Raw genomic sequence first — 18424 nt, forward strand, 5'->3', positions numbered from 1 at the left:
GGGCACTTGGTATTGGGGGCAATGTACTAACTTGGATTGAAAGTTGGTCGGCTGATAGGAAACAAAGAGTAGTGATAAACGGCTCCATTTCGGAATGGCAGGCAGTGACCAGTAGGGTACCGCAGGGATCAGTACTGGGACTACTGCAGCTTTTTACAATATATGTTAATGATATAGAAGGTGGTATTAGTAATAACATTAGCAAATTTGCTGATGATACTAAGCTGGGTGGCAGGGTGAAATGTGATGAGGATGTTAGGAGATTACAGGGTGACCTGGACAGGTTAGGGCTTTTGCCCAAAACGTCGATTTCGAAGCTACTTGGATGCTGCCTGAACTGCTGTGCTCTTCCAGCACCACTAATCCAGAATCTGGTTTCCAGCATCTGCAGTCATTGTTTTTACCTTGGTTAGATGAGTGGTCAGATGCATGGCAGATGCAGTTTAATGTGGATAAATGTACGGTTATCCACTTTGGTGGCAAGATCAGGAAGGCAGATTACTACCTAAATGGAATCAATTTAGGTAAAGAGGCAGTACAGAGAGATCTGGGTGTTCTTGTACACCAGTCAATGAAGGTAAGCATGCAGGTACAGCAGGTAGTGAAGAAGGCTAATAGCATGCTGGCCTTCATAACAAGAGGGATTGAGTATAGAAGCAAAGAGGTTCTTCTGCAGCTGTACAGGGCCCTGGTGAGACCACACCTGGAGTACTGTGTGCAGTTCTGGTCTCCAAATTTGAGGAAAGACATTCTGGCTATTGAAGGAGTGCAGCGGAGGTTCACAAGGTCAATTCCTGGAATGGCGGGATTACCTTACACTGAAAGACTGGAGCGACTAGGCTTGTATACTCTTGAGTTTAGAAGACCGAGAGGGGATATGATTGAGACATATAAGATTATTAAAGGATTGGACACTCTGGAAGCAGGAAACATGTTTCCGCTGATGGGTGAGTGCCTAACCAGAGGATACAGCTTAAAAATACGGGGTAGACCATTTAGGACAGAGATGAGGAGAAACTTCTTCACCCAGAGAGTGGTGGCCGTGTGGAATGCTCTGCCCCAGAGGGCAGTGGAGGCCCAGTCTCTGGATTCATTTAAGAAAGAGTTGGATAGAGCTCTCAAGGATTGTGGAATCAAAGGTTATGGAGATAAGGCAGGAACAGGATACTGATTAAGGATGATCAGCCATGATCATATTGAATGGTGGTGCAGACTCGAAAGGCAGAATGGCCTACTCTGCACCTATTGTCTATTGTCTATTGTCTAAATCCCTGTCTGGAAGAGGTCATTTCCTCCTTTTGGTTGAAAAGAAGGAAAAAACTCTTGGAAGGATGTTGTTGTCTGGCTAAATAGCTTGAAGAGTTCCATATTTTATGAGATGTGGCCAAACTTTGAACAAGGATATTGATGGTTGACTGGTTGAAAAGGATCTCTGGAAAATTACATCATCAAAAGTCCCATGACTCAATGGTAGATAAGTTTTATAATAGTAGCCTTGCTGATGTTAATCATACCTATCATACTTAAACATGCAGATTGTTATGGATAAGACATACCCTTTGTGAGTGAAGACCAGCATATTGTGCAATCGTGTAGTTATAGAATGCCATACATGGTAAAGGGTAATGTTTGGGTTGTGCAAGTTGTATCTTTCTTGTATTGACAATTTAAATTATTTTTATATAATATGATTTTTATATGATATATCATTATGTGTTTCTTAATTCATTTGACTTGCATTGGTTCTGATTCATGTTCAAGTTAAAACAAAAAGATAAAAGTGACATTTCATTGGTAATTTCTTCATTTGTGGGTCCTTTTTAAAGTTGATTATAGTGGTTTACTTATCTACTGTAAGGATCATAACAAAATGTATAATCCAATTCAAGTTCAATGAAACTATGAACATGTGCATCATTTAGTAATAATAAAATACCTGAAAGTGTCAACATATAGACTCTCATCGAACTTCATCTGTCATAGGTTCATTTGGTCAATTCTATATTCTTTTTCAACTTTCTTGTCCTATTTCTCTGAATTAATTTTCAAACTTGGATGTTCAGACACCTCCCTATTTGTACTTCCATCGCATTGAATTATGAGTGGTAATTGCAGGAAAACCTTCATAAACATATTTTTGAGCCATCTTTTAGTCACCACTGTTAAATCTTCTGGCTCAATTGGTAGCATTATTTCCCTTGGAGTTAAATGGTCTGGATTCAGACAGCAGGATAGACTAGACTGAGACTCAATACAAAAGGAGTGCTTCATGTCCAGAAGGGTTAACTTCAGATAAATATTAAACAAAAGTCCTGTAGCCTGGTCAGTTGAAGTTCCTATTGTTGGAGGAACTATTTCTATTTTGCTGTGGTACAAATGACCACAGAAGATCTCCTGATATGATTTAAAGAAGAACAGTGAGCTCTTCTGCATCTTGGCAATCATTACCTCCTCAATTAATACAGCATTTTAATTACTATTTGTTCTGAATGAGAATTGGCTGCTATGCTTGCCATAATACCAAAAAGTTACCATTTGATTGCTTAATGATTTTATGTATATGTGACCCCAATGGTGGGAAGGAGGTAGTTGAACAAATTTATAGGCAAATTGCAGAAGATAACGAAGTATATAGAGTAATAGAAATGAAATACATCAATTATCTGAACATAAACTTGGAAAATAACAGTTTAAAAGACAAAAAAGTGAAGGGATTTCTGAAACATGTCCAGGAGAACTTTATTAATAATTGGGACTTTAGTCCAAGGAGAAAGAATGTAGTGTTGGATCTAGTTTCCAGCAATAAATTAGGGCATGTGGAAACATATTTCATTGAAGACCATTTGGGAATTGGTAATTATAAAAAAAAGTTGGGTTTTCGGTTATTTTTGCATTGGCAAGGAAAATTTAAACATGAAATTATTTCACGAGAGGAGAGCTAATTTCAATGAATTGAAAAGAGAATCGAGCCCAAATTGATGGAATTGGCAGACACACTTGTAAATGATCAATTGGAGACCTTCAAAGATTGTGTGAATAAGAGTCCATATTTTGAGAGTTGAGATAATGATGGTGCACAAAACCAAATCGTATTCCTTTGCTGTTGTCATAGTTGAGATTAGCACAGGATTTCCCTGGTTAATTCAGTCAGAAAGGAATAAATTAATTGTTTTCACAGTCTCAATGAAATGCAATTATTAGCCTAATTTTTCATCTAGGGTTCTCAATTTAAAGAAAAAATGAACAACCATGTATTATTTTTATGCAAGCTGCTACATGGTCAAATTATAATAATTTCCCCTGTAGATTTCATGTACCACTGATATATGTTATAGAGGCACATGTATAGCACGGAAACAGACCCTTCGATCCAACTCGCCCATACCGACCAGATATCCCAACCCAATCTAGTCCCAGTGAGTTTTGAGAAGATTTGTAGCTCAGGTTGACCCCATCTACCACTCCCTGAGAAAACAAACAGGAAATAACATCACCACAGGAAATGACATCACCAACCCAAAGAAACCCAAACATATAAATAAAAAGCAGGAATCATCAACAGTGCTTTGCCCAGAGGCCCACTGAAGACATTACCTAGTAGGGTGACGAAACATCTGGAAATGAAACTTCCGGCTCAGCGAGCAAACCTACATCCAATCTCGTCCGACCAGCACTTGGCTTATATCCCTCCAAATCCTTCATATTCATATACTCATCCAAGTGTGTTAAATGTTGCAACTGTACAAGCCTCCACCACTTCCTCTGGCAGCTCATTCCACACACGCACCACCCTCTGCATGAAAAAGTAGCCCCTTAGGTCTCTTTTATATCTTTCCCCTCTCACTTGAAACCTATGCCCTCAAGTTCTGGAGTCCCCCACCCCAGGGAAAATACCTTGTCTATTTACCCTATCCATGCCCCTCATGATTTTATAAACCTCTATAAGGTCATGCTCAGTCTCCGACACTCCAGGGAAAACAGCCCCAGCCTATTCAACCTCTCCCTATAGGTCAAATTCTCCAATCCAGGCAAAATCCTTGTAAATCTTTTCTGAATCCTTTCAAGTTTCATAACATCTTTCCAATAGGAAAGAGAGCAGAATTGCCTGCAATATTCTAAAAGTGGCCTAATCAATGTCTGTACAGCCGCAACATGACCTCACAATTCCTATACTCAATACCTGACCAATAAAGGAAAGCATACCAAACACCTTCTTCACTATCTTATCTACCTATGACTCTACTTCAAGGATCAATGAACCTGCACTCCAAGGTTTCTTTGTTCAACAACACTCCCAGGACCTTACCATTAATTATATAAGTCCTGCTAAGATTTGCTTTTCCAAACTGCAGCACCTCACATTTATCCAAATTAAACTCCATCTGCCACTCCTCAGCCAATTGGCTCATCTGATCACATCCAAATCATTTATATAAATGATGAAAAGTAGTGAACCCAGCACTGATCCCTGTGGCACTCCACTGGTCACAGGCCTCCAATCTGAAAAACAACCCTCCACCATCATCCTCTGTCTTCTACCTTTGAGCCAGTTCTGTATCTAAATGGTTACTTCTCCCTGTGCTTCATGAGACCTAACCTTGCTAACTAGTCTCCCATGGGGCACCTTGTCGATCGCCTTACTAAAGTCCATATCGATCATGTTTACCACTCTGCCCTCGTCAATCCTATTTTTTACTTCCTCAAAAAACTCAATCACATTTGTGAGGCATGATTTCCCATGCACAAACCATGTTGACTATCCCTAATCAGTCCTTGCCTTTCATGTACATCCTGTCCCTCAGGATTCCCCTCAACAACTTGCCTACCACCGATGTCAGGCTCACAGGTGTATAGTTTCATGGCTTCTCCTTACCACCTTTCTTAAACAGTGGAACCATGTTAGCCAACCTCAAGTCTTCCAGCACCTCACCTGTGACTATCTTGAATATTTAATAAATGTTATTTGAAACGTAAGAACTCCAAAACCTTTTAAAAGTAGAGTGTGACTAACTGAGTTCATTGTACTCTGACTTAAACTAGAAATTAAAAAATGTCACAGACTGTAATTTAATCCTTTCCAAAGTATAACATGACAACAATATGCTAGAATTGGAATAGTTTGAATCATCTGATTCTGTGCAATAATTTCTATGACAATGGTGACACATTTCAAAATGATGGTATGGTATACTAACACTGAGACACAATGATGCAATGTTAATGTTTTGAATTTATTATGACTTCTTCTAAACAAGAGATTTGGGGATCAAGTTAGAAGGGGAGTTGAGATTAAAGAATGACTATGATCTTGTACAGAGTAGTACAGCAAGCCTGAGGAGTCATTTGGCCTGTATTTGCCCCTATTTCATTTGTTCTTAGGTTAGTATAAGAGACCATAAATAATTTTAAACCTTCTATATTCATTATTTTGGTGAGTATCTTAATATATAGCCCTTGAGTTGCCAACTCAGAGATTGAGCCAGATATTTTTATTTTTTTTTATCTCGTGAAGATCATTCAAACTTTTTAACACACGAAGACAAGCGCATCAAAGGAGGTAAAAGCTGAATGAATCTGATATGTCTATCACAATGAAGGTTTCACAACGTGCAGGTGAGCAAATATTTTGTACTTGAATGCTCCATAAAAGTGATAAACTTATGATTTTTTTCCTCCTTTGTCATATCTGCTGACAAGAGTAGAATGTGAACATGAGATATGAGAAGATGAGATATCAGCACAACCTTGAATAATGTGCCAACATCAGAACATAGCTGTAGCCATGTAACTAAGGTGACATACTCTATTATTCAGCAAATAATGGGATTAAAATTTAATACTGAAAGGGTATATTAAAAGCCAGCCACCTTACATACAAGGGTAACACACACACTTAATCAAAAAGGGATGCTAGTCCTAAACAAATGAGAACCAGATCCATGTCATCGGGTGTTCGTAATATCCAGCTCTAAAAGCAGAAAATTTACTTCAATTGTGAAAATCTTTAGTAACAGTAATTATCATTAAAATGACTATAATAAATCATTAAAAGTAATATTGCAAACATACCTTTGCCCAAGAGGGACATCACCTACAGTTAAGTAAGTGGGAAATTCCACTATATTTGCAACTGGATAAGCATGCAAGGGAACAAGTAGAGCATCATCATCCTGCAAAAGTACGATAATTATTGTTTACAATTACAATGTATGTCATATGTTGGAATTAAATATCGTAGGTGAAGATGGAGAAACTAGAAAATGTCACAGTCACCCAAAAAAGAACAACCAAACAAATGGCAGTTACAATGAGAATGCCTGTTGTAATTTAAACTGGAGATGTACCTAACAATCAATCATTTGTCTTATAGGTGAATAAGCCTGCTGCCAGGGCCAAGTTGCAGCAGTAATATGATTATCATTATATTAATCATTACATTTGCCTTCTAACTTTTTGTGCTTCAATTTGCTTCGGCAAAGAAAGAGGAATGAATCAAGAACAGGTTGTATCTCTGTAATCTAGCAACCACTATACATCATGTTTCCCTTGTAACGTCACCCAGTAAGTCTACATGATTTTTATTCACATTACTTTTTGTTACACTTTGCTATGTTTGGATACCCTAAATGTGTAAAAGCATGCCAGATGGATTATAATATTGGAAACTGTATGTTATGTAATTTGGCAGGAAGAATAAAGGAGCTGAATACTAATGGAGAAAAACTGCAGAAAAATACAACATGGAGATTTTGGAATCGTTTTGCATAAATCACAAAAAAGCTAGCACACAGGTTCTGCTATTAACAGGAAATGCAATTAGAATGTTGGCCTTTATTTCAAAAGGAATGCAGTATATAATTATACAAGCCTTACTAAAATATATGCTAGTTATACCACACATAGAATTCTGTGAACAGTTTTGGTTCCCTTATCTGAGGAATGATATACTGGTATCAGTGGCAGAACAGAAAAACTTCACTCGGTTGATTCCAGGAATGGGTGATCTTATAAGGAGAGGTTGAGTAGGTTGGGCCTGTGTTCATTGGAGTTTAGAAGAATGAGAGTTGACCTTTTGGTAACACAAAAGACTTTTTGAGGATTTGACAGGGTAGATGCTGACAAGTTGTTGCCCCTTATTCTTAGAAGTTTTTTTTTTAAGAATTAACAAGGTTAAGCAGTAATCTGATTGAGGTTTTCAAGATATTAAGAGGAAAGGACAAGGTAGATAAAGATAAACGAGTTCCATTGGTCAGGGATTCTAGAACTAGGGGGCAGATCTGAGAAATAGCGTTAGGATATTCAGGAGAAATGTTAAGAAGCGCTTAACACCCACAAAGGGTAGTAGACATTTGGAACTCTCTTCCACAAACAGCAATGGTTGTTAGAGCAGTTGTTAATTTTAAATCTGAGATGGATAATAATTTTTGTTAAACAAAGGTCTTTTGGGACACAGGCCAAAGACAGGTGTGTGGTATTGGGTCACACATCTCATTGAATGGCAGAACATACTCAAGGAGCTGAATGGCATACTCCTGTTCCTGTGTTTAGAGATTCCTTGTGATAAATGCCTATTGCTGTTTGAACTGGAGATGTACCAGATGTATTATCTGAGGATGTAATCTCAAAGTAAGACAGTTATGAGGAAAAAAAATCCTCTCTGTGAGTACTGTATCTGTGGAATTCCTTACTGAATAGGGCAGCAACAGCTGAGATAGATTAATTTTTAATCAGAGGTTATGGGAAAACTGCAGGTAAGTGAAGTTGAGGATTATCAGATTGCATTAAGTAGTGGAGGAGCCTCGATTAGATGAATGGCTAGAGTTTTCCCTCCTGGTCTCTGCTGTCTAAAAAAGCCCAAGAAAGCCAATCAGTTCAAATGTTAGTTAAGGATTGGCAACTAACTGGTCCAGCCATCAACACTGACATCCCATGAACAATTAAAAGAAAAGCTGTTTAATTCCATCAAAAATCATCCAATTGATTAGGCATGTTTTATTTTTACATGTTGCATGGTCCACAGCTAGAACTCCTACAAAAGTGAATGCAAGACTACATTAACATTATTTTCCATTGATGTCTCTTGTACAGATGAAAATAATTTTAAAACTCACCTTACAATGAATACGAATACTGTCATAATAATACCGCCATTCGTTTGGACAGAAATTGACAGTAACATTAAATGACATTCCAGGAACTAGATGATTCTATGAGATAAATAACAAGACATGTAAATATCCTAAAACTCTAAAATACATTAATAGTGCAGAACAGAACAGCTTTATTGTTTTGTGCGATTTTTGTTTGTAAATATGGAAATACTTAAATAGAATGTACATTCTAGTAAATTTTATGTGTGTCTTTTTTTTCACTATGGCCAGACTAGAATTTAGATCAGATTGGACAGAGTTTTCTTTCCATTATACGTGCATCAACTTTTCTGTTTTTGGATTATATTGGAGATTCCCTCACCATGGTGCCTACTTTACTCTCTTTTCTAACCCACATCCAACTTTAATCATCATGTGATGTAAAATAACATCCATCACTATGCTAAACCTCAGACTTTCCATATATTTCTCAAATTCCTCAACCACATTTAAAAATAAATTGCTTACTTTTCTGCCCTGTTTCCTTCAAAAACTTATACAGCTATCTATCTCAAACCTCTTCCTTCACCAAATTCCTCTCCCTTGAGTTCACGTAATTTTAGTCATATTTTCTATGACTCCAACCTGAAACTCAATCTATTCTGCCCCATTAGTCAATTTCTTTACCCACTTTGTTTTTGTTAAATTCACATTTTAAATTTATTTCCCTGCAACCCCATTTTTTTTTTCTGTGTAATTTACTGTTGCTAACATCCACCATTATGTTGCAGTCCTAGGAAAAAGAATTATTAAGCTCCCCAGCTCTCACATGATATTTTGTTCAATTCATCCACCGTGACAAAACAAAAGAGCCAATGTTCTCCACTCAGGATAATTGACTGCCTTGACAATTTCTTTCTTATCTTATATGTAATGCTTCTCTCTTCATATAATTTCAGATAATTGCGAATCCCTACAACTCCACTAGGACTGAAGACATTTTTGTCACCTCGATTGCATTATACCTAAATTCTATTAACCAACTGTTTGCTGGACTTAGTGATTTCAAGTATGATCATTCCTTCTTTATATTATCTCACTTAAAAATTCTGTGGAGAGATATAGGGGGAAAAATCACATACTGGTATAACAAAGTTGCTTCAAAAGATGATTGATTAGAATAATAAGCACAAGATTGGACCAGGCATTTCAAATCAAGCATTCAAGAGTCAATGTGAGGAAGAAAATTAATTTTGCCTCCAAAAGTCCTCTAACTGATACATAGTAAAGATACACTGCAAACATACAATTGAATAAGACCAAAACTACTCACCTTCTTTATATATCTGACTTGGAAGTACTTTGTCTGAGGAGGTAGGATGTGAACATTTGTCATTGTTGAAGAAACATTGACCAATTTCTGCAAAGACAAATTATTTAAGAACTTTTGTATTTAAGGTATCTAAAATATCTTTTTATATCCACAGTATGATACTAACGTAACTCTTCATTGAATTTGTCACATTGGGAATAACAGCCTAATATGTTTGATGTGTCTTTTATGAGGGCCAAAAGTTCATTAGGAAATCAATACAAGGAAACAGTAGTGGACAGTAAATATTAAAGAAGGTATCTTAATGTGCATTAATGAATTAGTTTCTTAATTTGAAGTAATGCTGGTAAATTAATTCTCTTACAACTCTATTTCAGACCTGTCCAGTGAGTAATTTCTTAAGCTTCTCTCCTTTCCTTTTGGAATTCTAATGGTGCATTCTAAGCTAAATTTGTTGTCACTGTGAGATTTACAAAATTTAGGAATAGTCTTGGGTAACTGTGTGTAGAATTATAAGCTTGCATGGAGAGTAAAACTCAACACAGATTGTTTGGATGTTTTTTTTGGCATATAATGTTCTCATATAATTTCAATGAGGAGAATAATATAGGGACCTGTGCAAACTGGCTATGGCAACATGTGAGGCAGAATTTGGCAAGAAATGTGGCAGGCTCATCTCAAGAGCAAGATTTCTTGCTCCATCTTTTATGCTTTTCACAAGCAGCATGGTGAAGTTCTTGCTAGGCAACGGCAAGTTGCTAATTGATGGTGATTATTGTATGATAAACACCTTGTTAACAGCCCAGATCACCTCATTAACATTCAGCCTTCCATCTCACCAAACACACCAAGCAAACTCAAAGTCAGGAAGACCAAAAGGAGAAACAAAGCAAACACCTGACAGTTTCAATTTGCTGCTTGTTTCAAATGGCCAGACACCAACATCTCAGGGCATGCTATGTGAGCAACTATCACACACATCCAATATCCACAGACACTCACATCTGACATATATCAGCTTCTAACAACCCTCACGGTACATTTCTGATCCACTTACAAGATACTCCTGCACTTCAGTACTGCGCTGGGAGGTGTCATTATAATGTTGCATCAAGGACATTCTGCATCAGGGATGCATCCAGCTAATGGGCTCCTCACTTGCTGTCATAGCTTTCAACCATTCTGAGCTTCCCTGGATGATTATGGCATCCAGGTGTTGCATTGGCTTGCCTTGTCTTTTAGCACTTTGTCCCCTCAGCCAGAGATATCAAATAACTGCTGCCTTGCCTTGCTTTGTAGCACAGACAAAGGCAGGAAGCTCATCATAGCTGTTAGCAGACCTTCAAATCAAGGGGATAGTCAGGGGCTTCCTGCACGGCACGTCAATAGCAGCTGCCAATACCAGTCCAGAGTAGTCAGAGTCAAGATTCTCTGCTCATAAGGGGTGAGCAGCCATATGCCAGGCAACCCAGTACCAGACTTGACACTTCAGTGTCCTATCATTGACTGTCTTCCTCATGGAATGAAAGAGAGTCATGTATTACAAGAGATGAAAGTGGGTGACAAGCTAGAACTGTTGGTGTCATGGAGATGTTTGCTGAGCAATTGAGTAGGCAGCACAGGGGGTTCACGGGATGAGTGGTGCCAGGAGTTGGGGTGGGTGAGAGCACTTGGGGAACATTTTGTAGGCTATAGTGAGAGTGGTAAAGCATGAGCTTTGATGAGAAGTGGGTACAGTAGCAGAGATCAAGTGAATGAGGTGTACGGGGAGAGGATGGTGGAACTTAACCAGCAGAGTGGAGGAGTACATTGACCTCCTTTCTACCATATTCCTCCAGATGGCTGAGAGTGCTGTAGCCTGGGAAGCAGCCTTGGACCAAGCTGGCATGGTTTGGGTTGTGGCCCTCCACTCCTGATCTTGAGGCTTGAGGAAGTCATAATGGCACTACCCTAAGCAGCTGGACCCCCAGGACCTGCCCACAAAATGGGATGTTAATTTCCCTCCATCTGAGTCAAAAGTGTGGTGCTGATGACAGTCGAAATGTTGACTGTCCTGTTTCTTGGACGCTGCCTGATTAGCTTTTCCAGCACCACACTTTTTGACTCTGATCTCCAGAATCTCCAGTCCTCACTTTCTCCCATTTCCCTCCTTCTGCCATGTTAAGGAAAATATCAGCAACATGAAGAGCATCTCAAGCCTGACTATTCTTGACGATTGCACAATGCTTTTTTAAAGATTGCGTGGGTGTAAAGAATGCTGGTGAAATTTAGGATATTCCCTGAGTGGTGAGGTTTTAGTGAATGGTGTATGGTAAGATTGGGAAAAACTGGATGTGAGAGATGCCGTTTAAGTGTGGTAGATTAATAATGTACTGAGTTAGTTAAGATAAAGCAAGAGTACGTGCTATACCTTGCAGTGAAAAAACTGGGACATAGCCAAAAAAAAATCAAGATTTAATATTCTGTATTCTTCTAGAATCTGTGATGAAATCACTGACCTTTATCATATTGAGCAAGCCAGCAATCATAACTAGTAGCACACTCAATCACAATTGGTACACTCAGTTCTAGGTACTGATAGGAGACAACATTCAATTCTGCACACCAATAGATCAGGGGCTTATTATAAGTTTCCTTATTGGTCACTGAAGAGTGGTTCAAAAGATTGCAGACACAAAGTGAAGATTTGTATGTGAGAAAGACAGAAAGTAGATTTCTTATTAGAGATGCTGATTTTTTTCGCTCTGTTACAAGAAGGCTACAGAAAATATATATATTTAGGAGACTCATTGAGGAAAGGTCAAGTACAGCTGGCTACTTTGGTACTGTTATCACTCAGGCCAAATTCTAGGAATTTGGGTGTTAGGTGTTGTAGTCAGGGATTCTGAAATATTCTGGGAGTTGCAGTAGATCACATGAAGCTACGTGCCACCTATAGATCACTACATCTTAGAGTGGGGTCTTGAAAAGCCTGAAGCAGTATTTGCTTCACACAACAAAGAATGATGAGAGCTCAGAGAAATCCCAGGGACAGAACCAGCTTGGTAAAACTCGCTGTAAGTGAAAAGCTGAAGCTGTTCCATGAATCAGTACTAGAAAGCATGGAACTAGAACAGGAGAGTTTGTTGTTGAGGTGGTCTGTGATTGAATGGCTCTTGAGAGGGAGATTCAAGGCCAGATCTGGAAAAAAAAGGTGAAGAATTGGAATTCATTTTTAAAAATTTCCTGCTACACCATGACATTAACATCTGAGTGATAATACTCAGAATTTTGTGGGATCTGTAGCTGCATGCTGTAGTTTAACTCAATAATTAATTATGTGCTCATTAATGCTTCTCCATTTAGTTTAGAGAAATGTAAAACTTAGATTTCCTCAAGATACCACCACTGAGGCCACTGACAACCTAGTCATACAGAAAGGAAAAAAAACAATTTTCTGCATTAAAAACATTTTTTGGAGGAAGACTCCAGAGAAGAATGATATATATTCATTGATTGTGTAAAGTCAGAACCAAATTATCCCCATTGCTAAGGCTGTATATCCAATACATTCAGACACATGAATTATTATTTGTAATAGTAGTGCCATTAGAATTTCACCATGCAATATTTAATCTCTAATCTAAACTCAAAAGGCGCAAATAGGTGTGAAATTATAAAAATACAGCTGCATATCTCTTACCTCATGCAAAAGTAGTGAAAATGTTGGAGTTGGGTTCATTTGGAACATCATGAGAAAGTGTCCCACTTACACAAATTTTCAGCTTACCAGTATCTGTTGATGATGTTTTCCAAGCTCATAACCTCCAAAATGCAATATGGCCGGAACAGCTTCAATCACTTTGTTTCTCTGTATTGTGGTAAAGATCTCTGCAATGAAATGTGAATAAATATAGTCTAATACAATTCCTGGAAGAGTAAATTTTAACTTTCTTCCAGAAATGTGTTATCACATCAAAACATATTTCCAAGTTACAGCCCTTGTAATGTAACCTTGATAAAAACATGTCTCATGTGAAATCTGTCTTTCAGCAAATAGGGTCAGATTTTTGTGGAGTCAGAGTGCCTCCAGAGGCTTTGGCAAATAGGAGGCAGAACCAGGATGAGAATTTCCCAAGCTAATCTCAGTTAGTGTGCGGGGTGTGCAAGGCATGAATCACATAGACAGGAAACCAAAATCCAGCTACACCATCTGAAGTTACTGCTGAGTTTAAACAGCCCCATTTTGGCTGGTCCAAATGCTTGTACAAATTACTAATTTAGAAAGGAAAAATAAACACTCTTGAACATGAAAGGTGGATGAGGTCTGTTCGGAGTAATGATCTGAAGTAATTTGCATCCCCATCCCTTTAAACAAAAATAAAGTTGCAACTGTCTTTGAGTTTATACTACTGGGATACACTGATTGAAAGGCCTTCTGGTACAGCTTAGCGAAATATGACAACAGTTTGTTCTGATCGGTTCAAAAGACTTCACTGTTGATATTTTCCTCGGTTTGTTATTATACCTGCATGCATTTGGAATGCTTAACTAAGTTTTAAAATTTAAAAAAGTATGGATGGATAGGAGAGTGTGTTCATATTCTGATTGGCAGTTTTAAGGGCCCATTTAAGGATTATCTACTGAATAAAAGCTTTGTTATTTTATGAAAGTTTTAAAACTTCAATTGAATTTCACGAGAGTTTATTATACTATGTATATGAATGGGAACTCTCACAGATTGTTATAAGTTTAATATTTTTTCATGTAAATATGGCTTATGACCTCTGCCAATAGTGAGCAACTGGCAGAATGAGAAGACATTAAGATTGTTTGAGGACATAAGTAGGCAAGGGGATGGACAATGGGGTATGAAAGGGCATGAGGAATGGGTGGCTTGTGTAAGTGAACATAGTGGGTTGTGTGCAGACAGGGGAGGATGAGGACTAGAGGGCTTTCAGTATTTTATTAAATTTGTGCCAAAGGATAGGGGGAAATAACTAATAGTCAATCCATTTTTTAAAAAAGCCTTCCAATAACAGGTAATTATGGTTGCAAGAGTCTGGCAACTGGAACCACAGCCTTAAGTGTAATTCTGAGTCCAAACCAGGAAAACAGGAGCCAAGATTGCAGTTTCTATCAAAGGCTTGCCCAGTTAAGTATGCAATTATCATCAACTCAAGAGAGTGACAACACAGGTTTGCAGGCTGAGCTGTTTCTTGGACTGCCCTTTCCACTTATACATCATCCTGTTCACTGCACAGTGTACAAAGCATGATTAGTGGTCGTAGTGGCTCCTGGTTGTATTTAAGCAAGGCTTGTCTAAGAAAATTGACTTGAAATTACACAGATGTCTGCGCAATACTTTAATTCTACCGAACCTACATTCCACATGGAAACTGATGTTATTATGGCCTAAAACAAATTATCAGCAAAATTTACAATGCACTTAGTATAAGTGCATAGAGTTTTTTTCTCTTCTTTAAAGATATTAATTCAACTGAACCGATAATTCAACATTTTAGAGGTATTCTCCCCTCCCCCACCCTGTGAAATGTGTGCATTCACTGCAAGACAATTCAAATAATTTCAAAAAGTAAAATGCTTTTGGTTCAAAAAGTGTGAATGTCTATGACTAATGTGAACATGAAAACATCAACTTATTAAAACACAAATGGTTATTCACCAGTAAAAGAGAAGACAATATATTTGTGAGTTGTTTCATAATTTTAATTCTACATCTGCTATTTATCAAAGTTAAGATTGTTCTCAACTTATATTATATTAGCTGCTTGTATTAACTTACTGGTTTCCAGTAAATGATTTGGCACATTTCCAGACTTGGACTCCTCCACCAATCTGTCTTTTGGATAAATTGTCAGCTTCTTAAAGGTAAAGCCATGGTTGCTGAACTGCAAAGCATCATGTTTCTCCACCTCCATAATAAAAATTCAATCAAACAACCTGCATTGACGCACAGAACAGAAGATAAGAATGAACAGTTATTTCTCTGAGGATGCATGATCACATATTCAAATGAACAAATCAGCAAATATCAGGAATTAGATTTCTTTTAAAGTCTGCAATAAAAAATAATGTGCAATGTATTTTTTCTGCAAAAGTCAACGATGATTGGTTGATACTTGTATTAGGAGAAAGTGAGGACTGCAGATGCTGGAGATCAGAGCTGAAAATGTGTTGCTGGAAAAGCGCAGCAGGTCAGGCAGCATCCAAGGAACAGGAGAATCGACGTTTCGGGCATAAGCCCTTCTTCAGGATGCTTGGATGTTCCTTGGATGCTGCCTGACCTGCTGCACTTTTCCAACAACACATTTTCAGCTCTGACACTTGTATTAGCCAGCCTATATTTGAAGACGAAGGGTAATGGCTCAGAGGCTGGAAATGAAGTGTTGTTATTCACCATTAATCTTAAAGAAAACTTCCCACGTTAATCTTGTGATCTTTGTAGCACAGACGTCAACTTTTCAAAAGGCTCATTCTGGCATCGGCTAGATGGGAACTCTGATGTCTGGTAATTGTGATGTCACCAAGCAAGGTAAGTAGCCAGTCCCATTGAAGAATTCTCATAGATAGAAAAAAAAGGCAAAAGCAGACTTTATTATCCACTTCACATTATTTTACAGAAAATGAAATAAAAATTGATATTATATAGTTGATTACACTAGATGGCATTTCATAAACAAGCCTTTTTTTTACAAAAAGCAGCTATTGTTTTAAATATCCATGTGATTTTATCATTAGTTTTATCTTTAGTTAACAAATAATGTGCTATATTTTTCGGGAGCATACAGACTGTTCCACAGGCATAACTTACTAAGCATCAAAAACACTTCATTCAACAAGTGTGCCTTTCAAAATGTATTTTATTTAAATGAGAATAATAGAACATAGAACAATACAACGCAGAATAGGCCCTTCAGCTCTCGATGTTGCACCGACCTGTGAACTATTCTCAGCTCGTCCCCCTACACTATCCCAAAATCATCCATGTGCTTATCTAAGGATTGTTTAAATCTCCCTAATGTGGCTGAGTTGACTACATTAGCAGGTAGGGCATTCCACGCCCTTACCACTCTCTGCATAAAGAACCTGCCTCTGACATCTGTCTTAAATCTATCATCCCTCAATTTGTAGTTATGCCCCTTCGTACACACTGACGTCCTAGGAAAAAGACTTTCACTGCCTACCCTATCTAATCCTCTGATCATCAATAATAATGTGATAAGTATAAGTGCTCAAAATTTATGATTTCTAATTGATTTCTATTTGGAAGGGCCTCAACTTTACATCCTATGGATAAGCAGGAATCATTGGCAATAATTTTGATTTTCTGCATTTCAGATATGCAGACACTAAAGGTTGCTGACAATTCATACAGCAACAAGAAAAGAGAATGCACAGCAGATCTCCAATCTGTGTCCTGCTGAGTTAATTCAGGACTGTTATAATTCTGCAGATCATCTGAGAGTTTTGTCCATGCCTATTTGATGCTCTTCAGCTACAAAACTGAAAAAAGAAACCATTTTATGAAAAGCTTTCATCTAAGGATGTTTCAGGCCAATTCACACCCAACAACCTGTTCTGAAAGATCTGCTCATATTTTGACAGCTATAATAAATGGGAATATGCAACTGAAACAATTTACAATATTCTAAAATAAAAGTCTATTCACCCTAATTTCCAATGTTAATGAATCCATTAAAAATTCCAAGGTCTGGATGTACAGCTTCACAAAAATCTAATCTGTTTTGGTTTGTATCAAGTTTCATCACCTCTCCCCTCCTTCACTGATGAGGTTAATAATAGTTTTATCTAAAGTATAGATGCAAACTCCAGGCCAAAATGCTCAAGAATAAATATATTTCAACAAAGCACATTTATAAGCTGAAGGCACATCAGGCTCACTCTCAATGGTGTTGCTGAGACTGCTGAATTGTCAGTACTCTGATCGGCCAATATCCCGGTTGGCCAGCATCTTCCAAGGTTGAGAGCTCCATTGGTAATTAATTTGTGATCCAAAGGCTAGAAAGTTCAGCCAGAGATTTCACAAACATAAACAGCAAGGTTGTCCCCATATTTCACACCTATTGTCAAGGCCTCATCGTTATGTTACAGATGTGGATGTTGGATGCAGGTTACACACATTTCTGCGGTCAATTCGTTACAGCCCCAGCTCTGTAGCTTTAAATACAGTGGCAGCTTTATGCTGGACAGTAGAAAACCAAGATCAGGATGAAATCTAAAGGAATTAATTCTGTTACTATTTCTGCTCACATTTAGTAATTAACAAATCACTCTAACCCTAGAAAGCCTGGTTATTTCCATTAGTCTCTCCTGTGGTTCAGGTAACTGGAAGCCAGTTCAGAAGGACAAGAACAAAAGAATTTCAACAAAGCTGCTAAGTCAAGCATTTTGAAATCAACTGCGCAACTATTAATATTTTATGATCAAATCCATGAACAATAAAAGGATTGATTTTTACACATTTTAATTTCTGTCTTTTTCTGGACAAACATCTCATTTATAATGTGTTTGGATGTGCATTCTGTTATTATTTCTGCTCACATTTAGTAATTAACAAATCACTCTCACCAAGAAAGCCTGGTTATATTGATTCCTTTTAAAAGATAAGTTAATTTGGTCTGGGAGAGAGATATCTGCAAAGGAAGGGATTATTTTCAATTTGTCCTGTTACAACTAACTAAGGGGTAGTTGAATAAAGAAAAGGAGCCAGTTCATGCCCCCTCCCCCAGGAGCTGAATAATTTGGGCTACCCATCTAGAGTCATGATAAATTGGGGACCCTCACCCTGGGGCAATCTTTTACATTCACATACTGATCTCTATCATGCAAAATTTTTTTTAAAAACTGTGGATGCTGCAAATCAGAATCAGCATCATATCTGGATGAATTACATATTGGTATGGCAATTGATCTGCCCAAGACTGCAAGAAAGTACAGAGAGTTGTAAACATAGCACTGTCCATCACACAAACTAGCG

At 37.8% G+C, this 18424-nt stretch overlaps 1 protein-coding gene across 1 annotated transcript in view; it reads right to left on the bottom strand.

The window, feature by feature from the left end:
• cfap221 (cilia and flagella associated protein 221) overlaps nt 1-15975 on the bottom strand; it is a 212631-nt gene extending 196656 nt beyond the window's left edge. Inside the window, exons 1-6 of the mRNA XM_072578328.1 lie at nt 15824-15975; nt 15209-15366; nt 13193-13293; nt 9424-9510; nt 8112-8207; nt 6070-6170 (exon numbers count right to left, since the gene is read on the bottom strand). Coding sequence (XP_072434429.1) covers nt 6070-6170; nt 8112-8207; nt 9424-9510; nt 13193-13293; nt 15209-15344 — 521 coding nt within the window. The 5' untranslated portion in view covers nt 15345-15366; nt 15824-15975. The remainder of the gene's footprint in view (nt 1-6069; nt 6171-8111; nt 8208-9423; nt 9511-13192; nt 13294-15208; nt 15367-15823) is intronic.
• Nucleotides 15976-18424: the final 2449 nt, after the last annotated feature.

This window comes from Chiloscyllium punctatum, chromosome 10, assembly GCF_047496795.1.
Source record: "Chiloscyllium punctatum isolate Juve2018m chromosome 10, sChiPun1.3, whole genome shotgun sequence".
Lineage (NCBI taxonomy): Eukaryota > Metazoa > Chordata > Chondrichthyes > Orectolobiformes > Hemiscylliidae > Chiloscyllium > Chiloscyllium punctatum.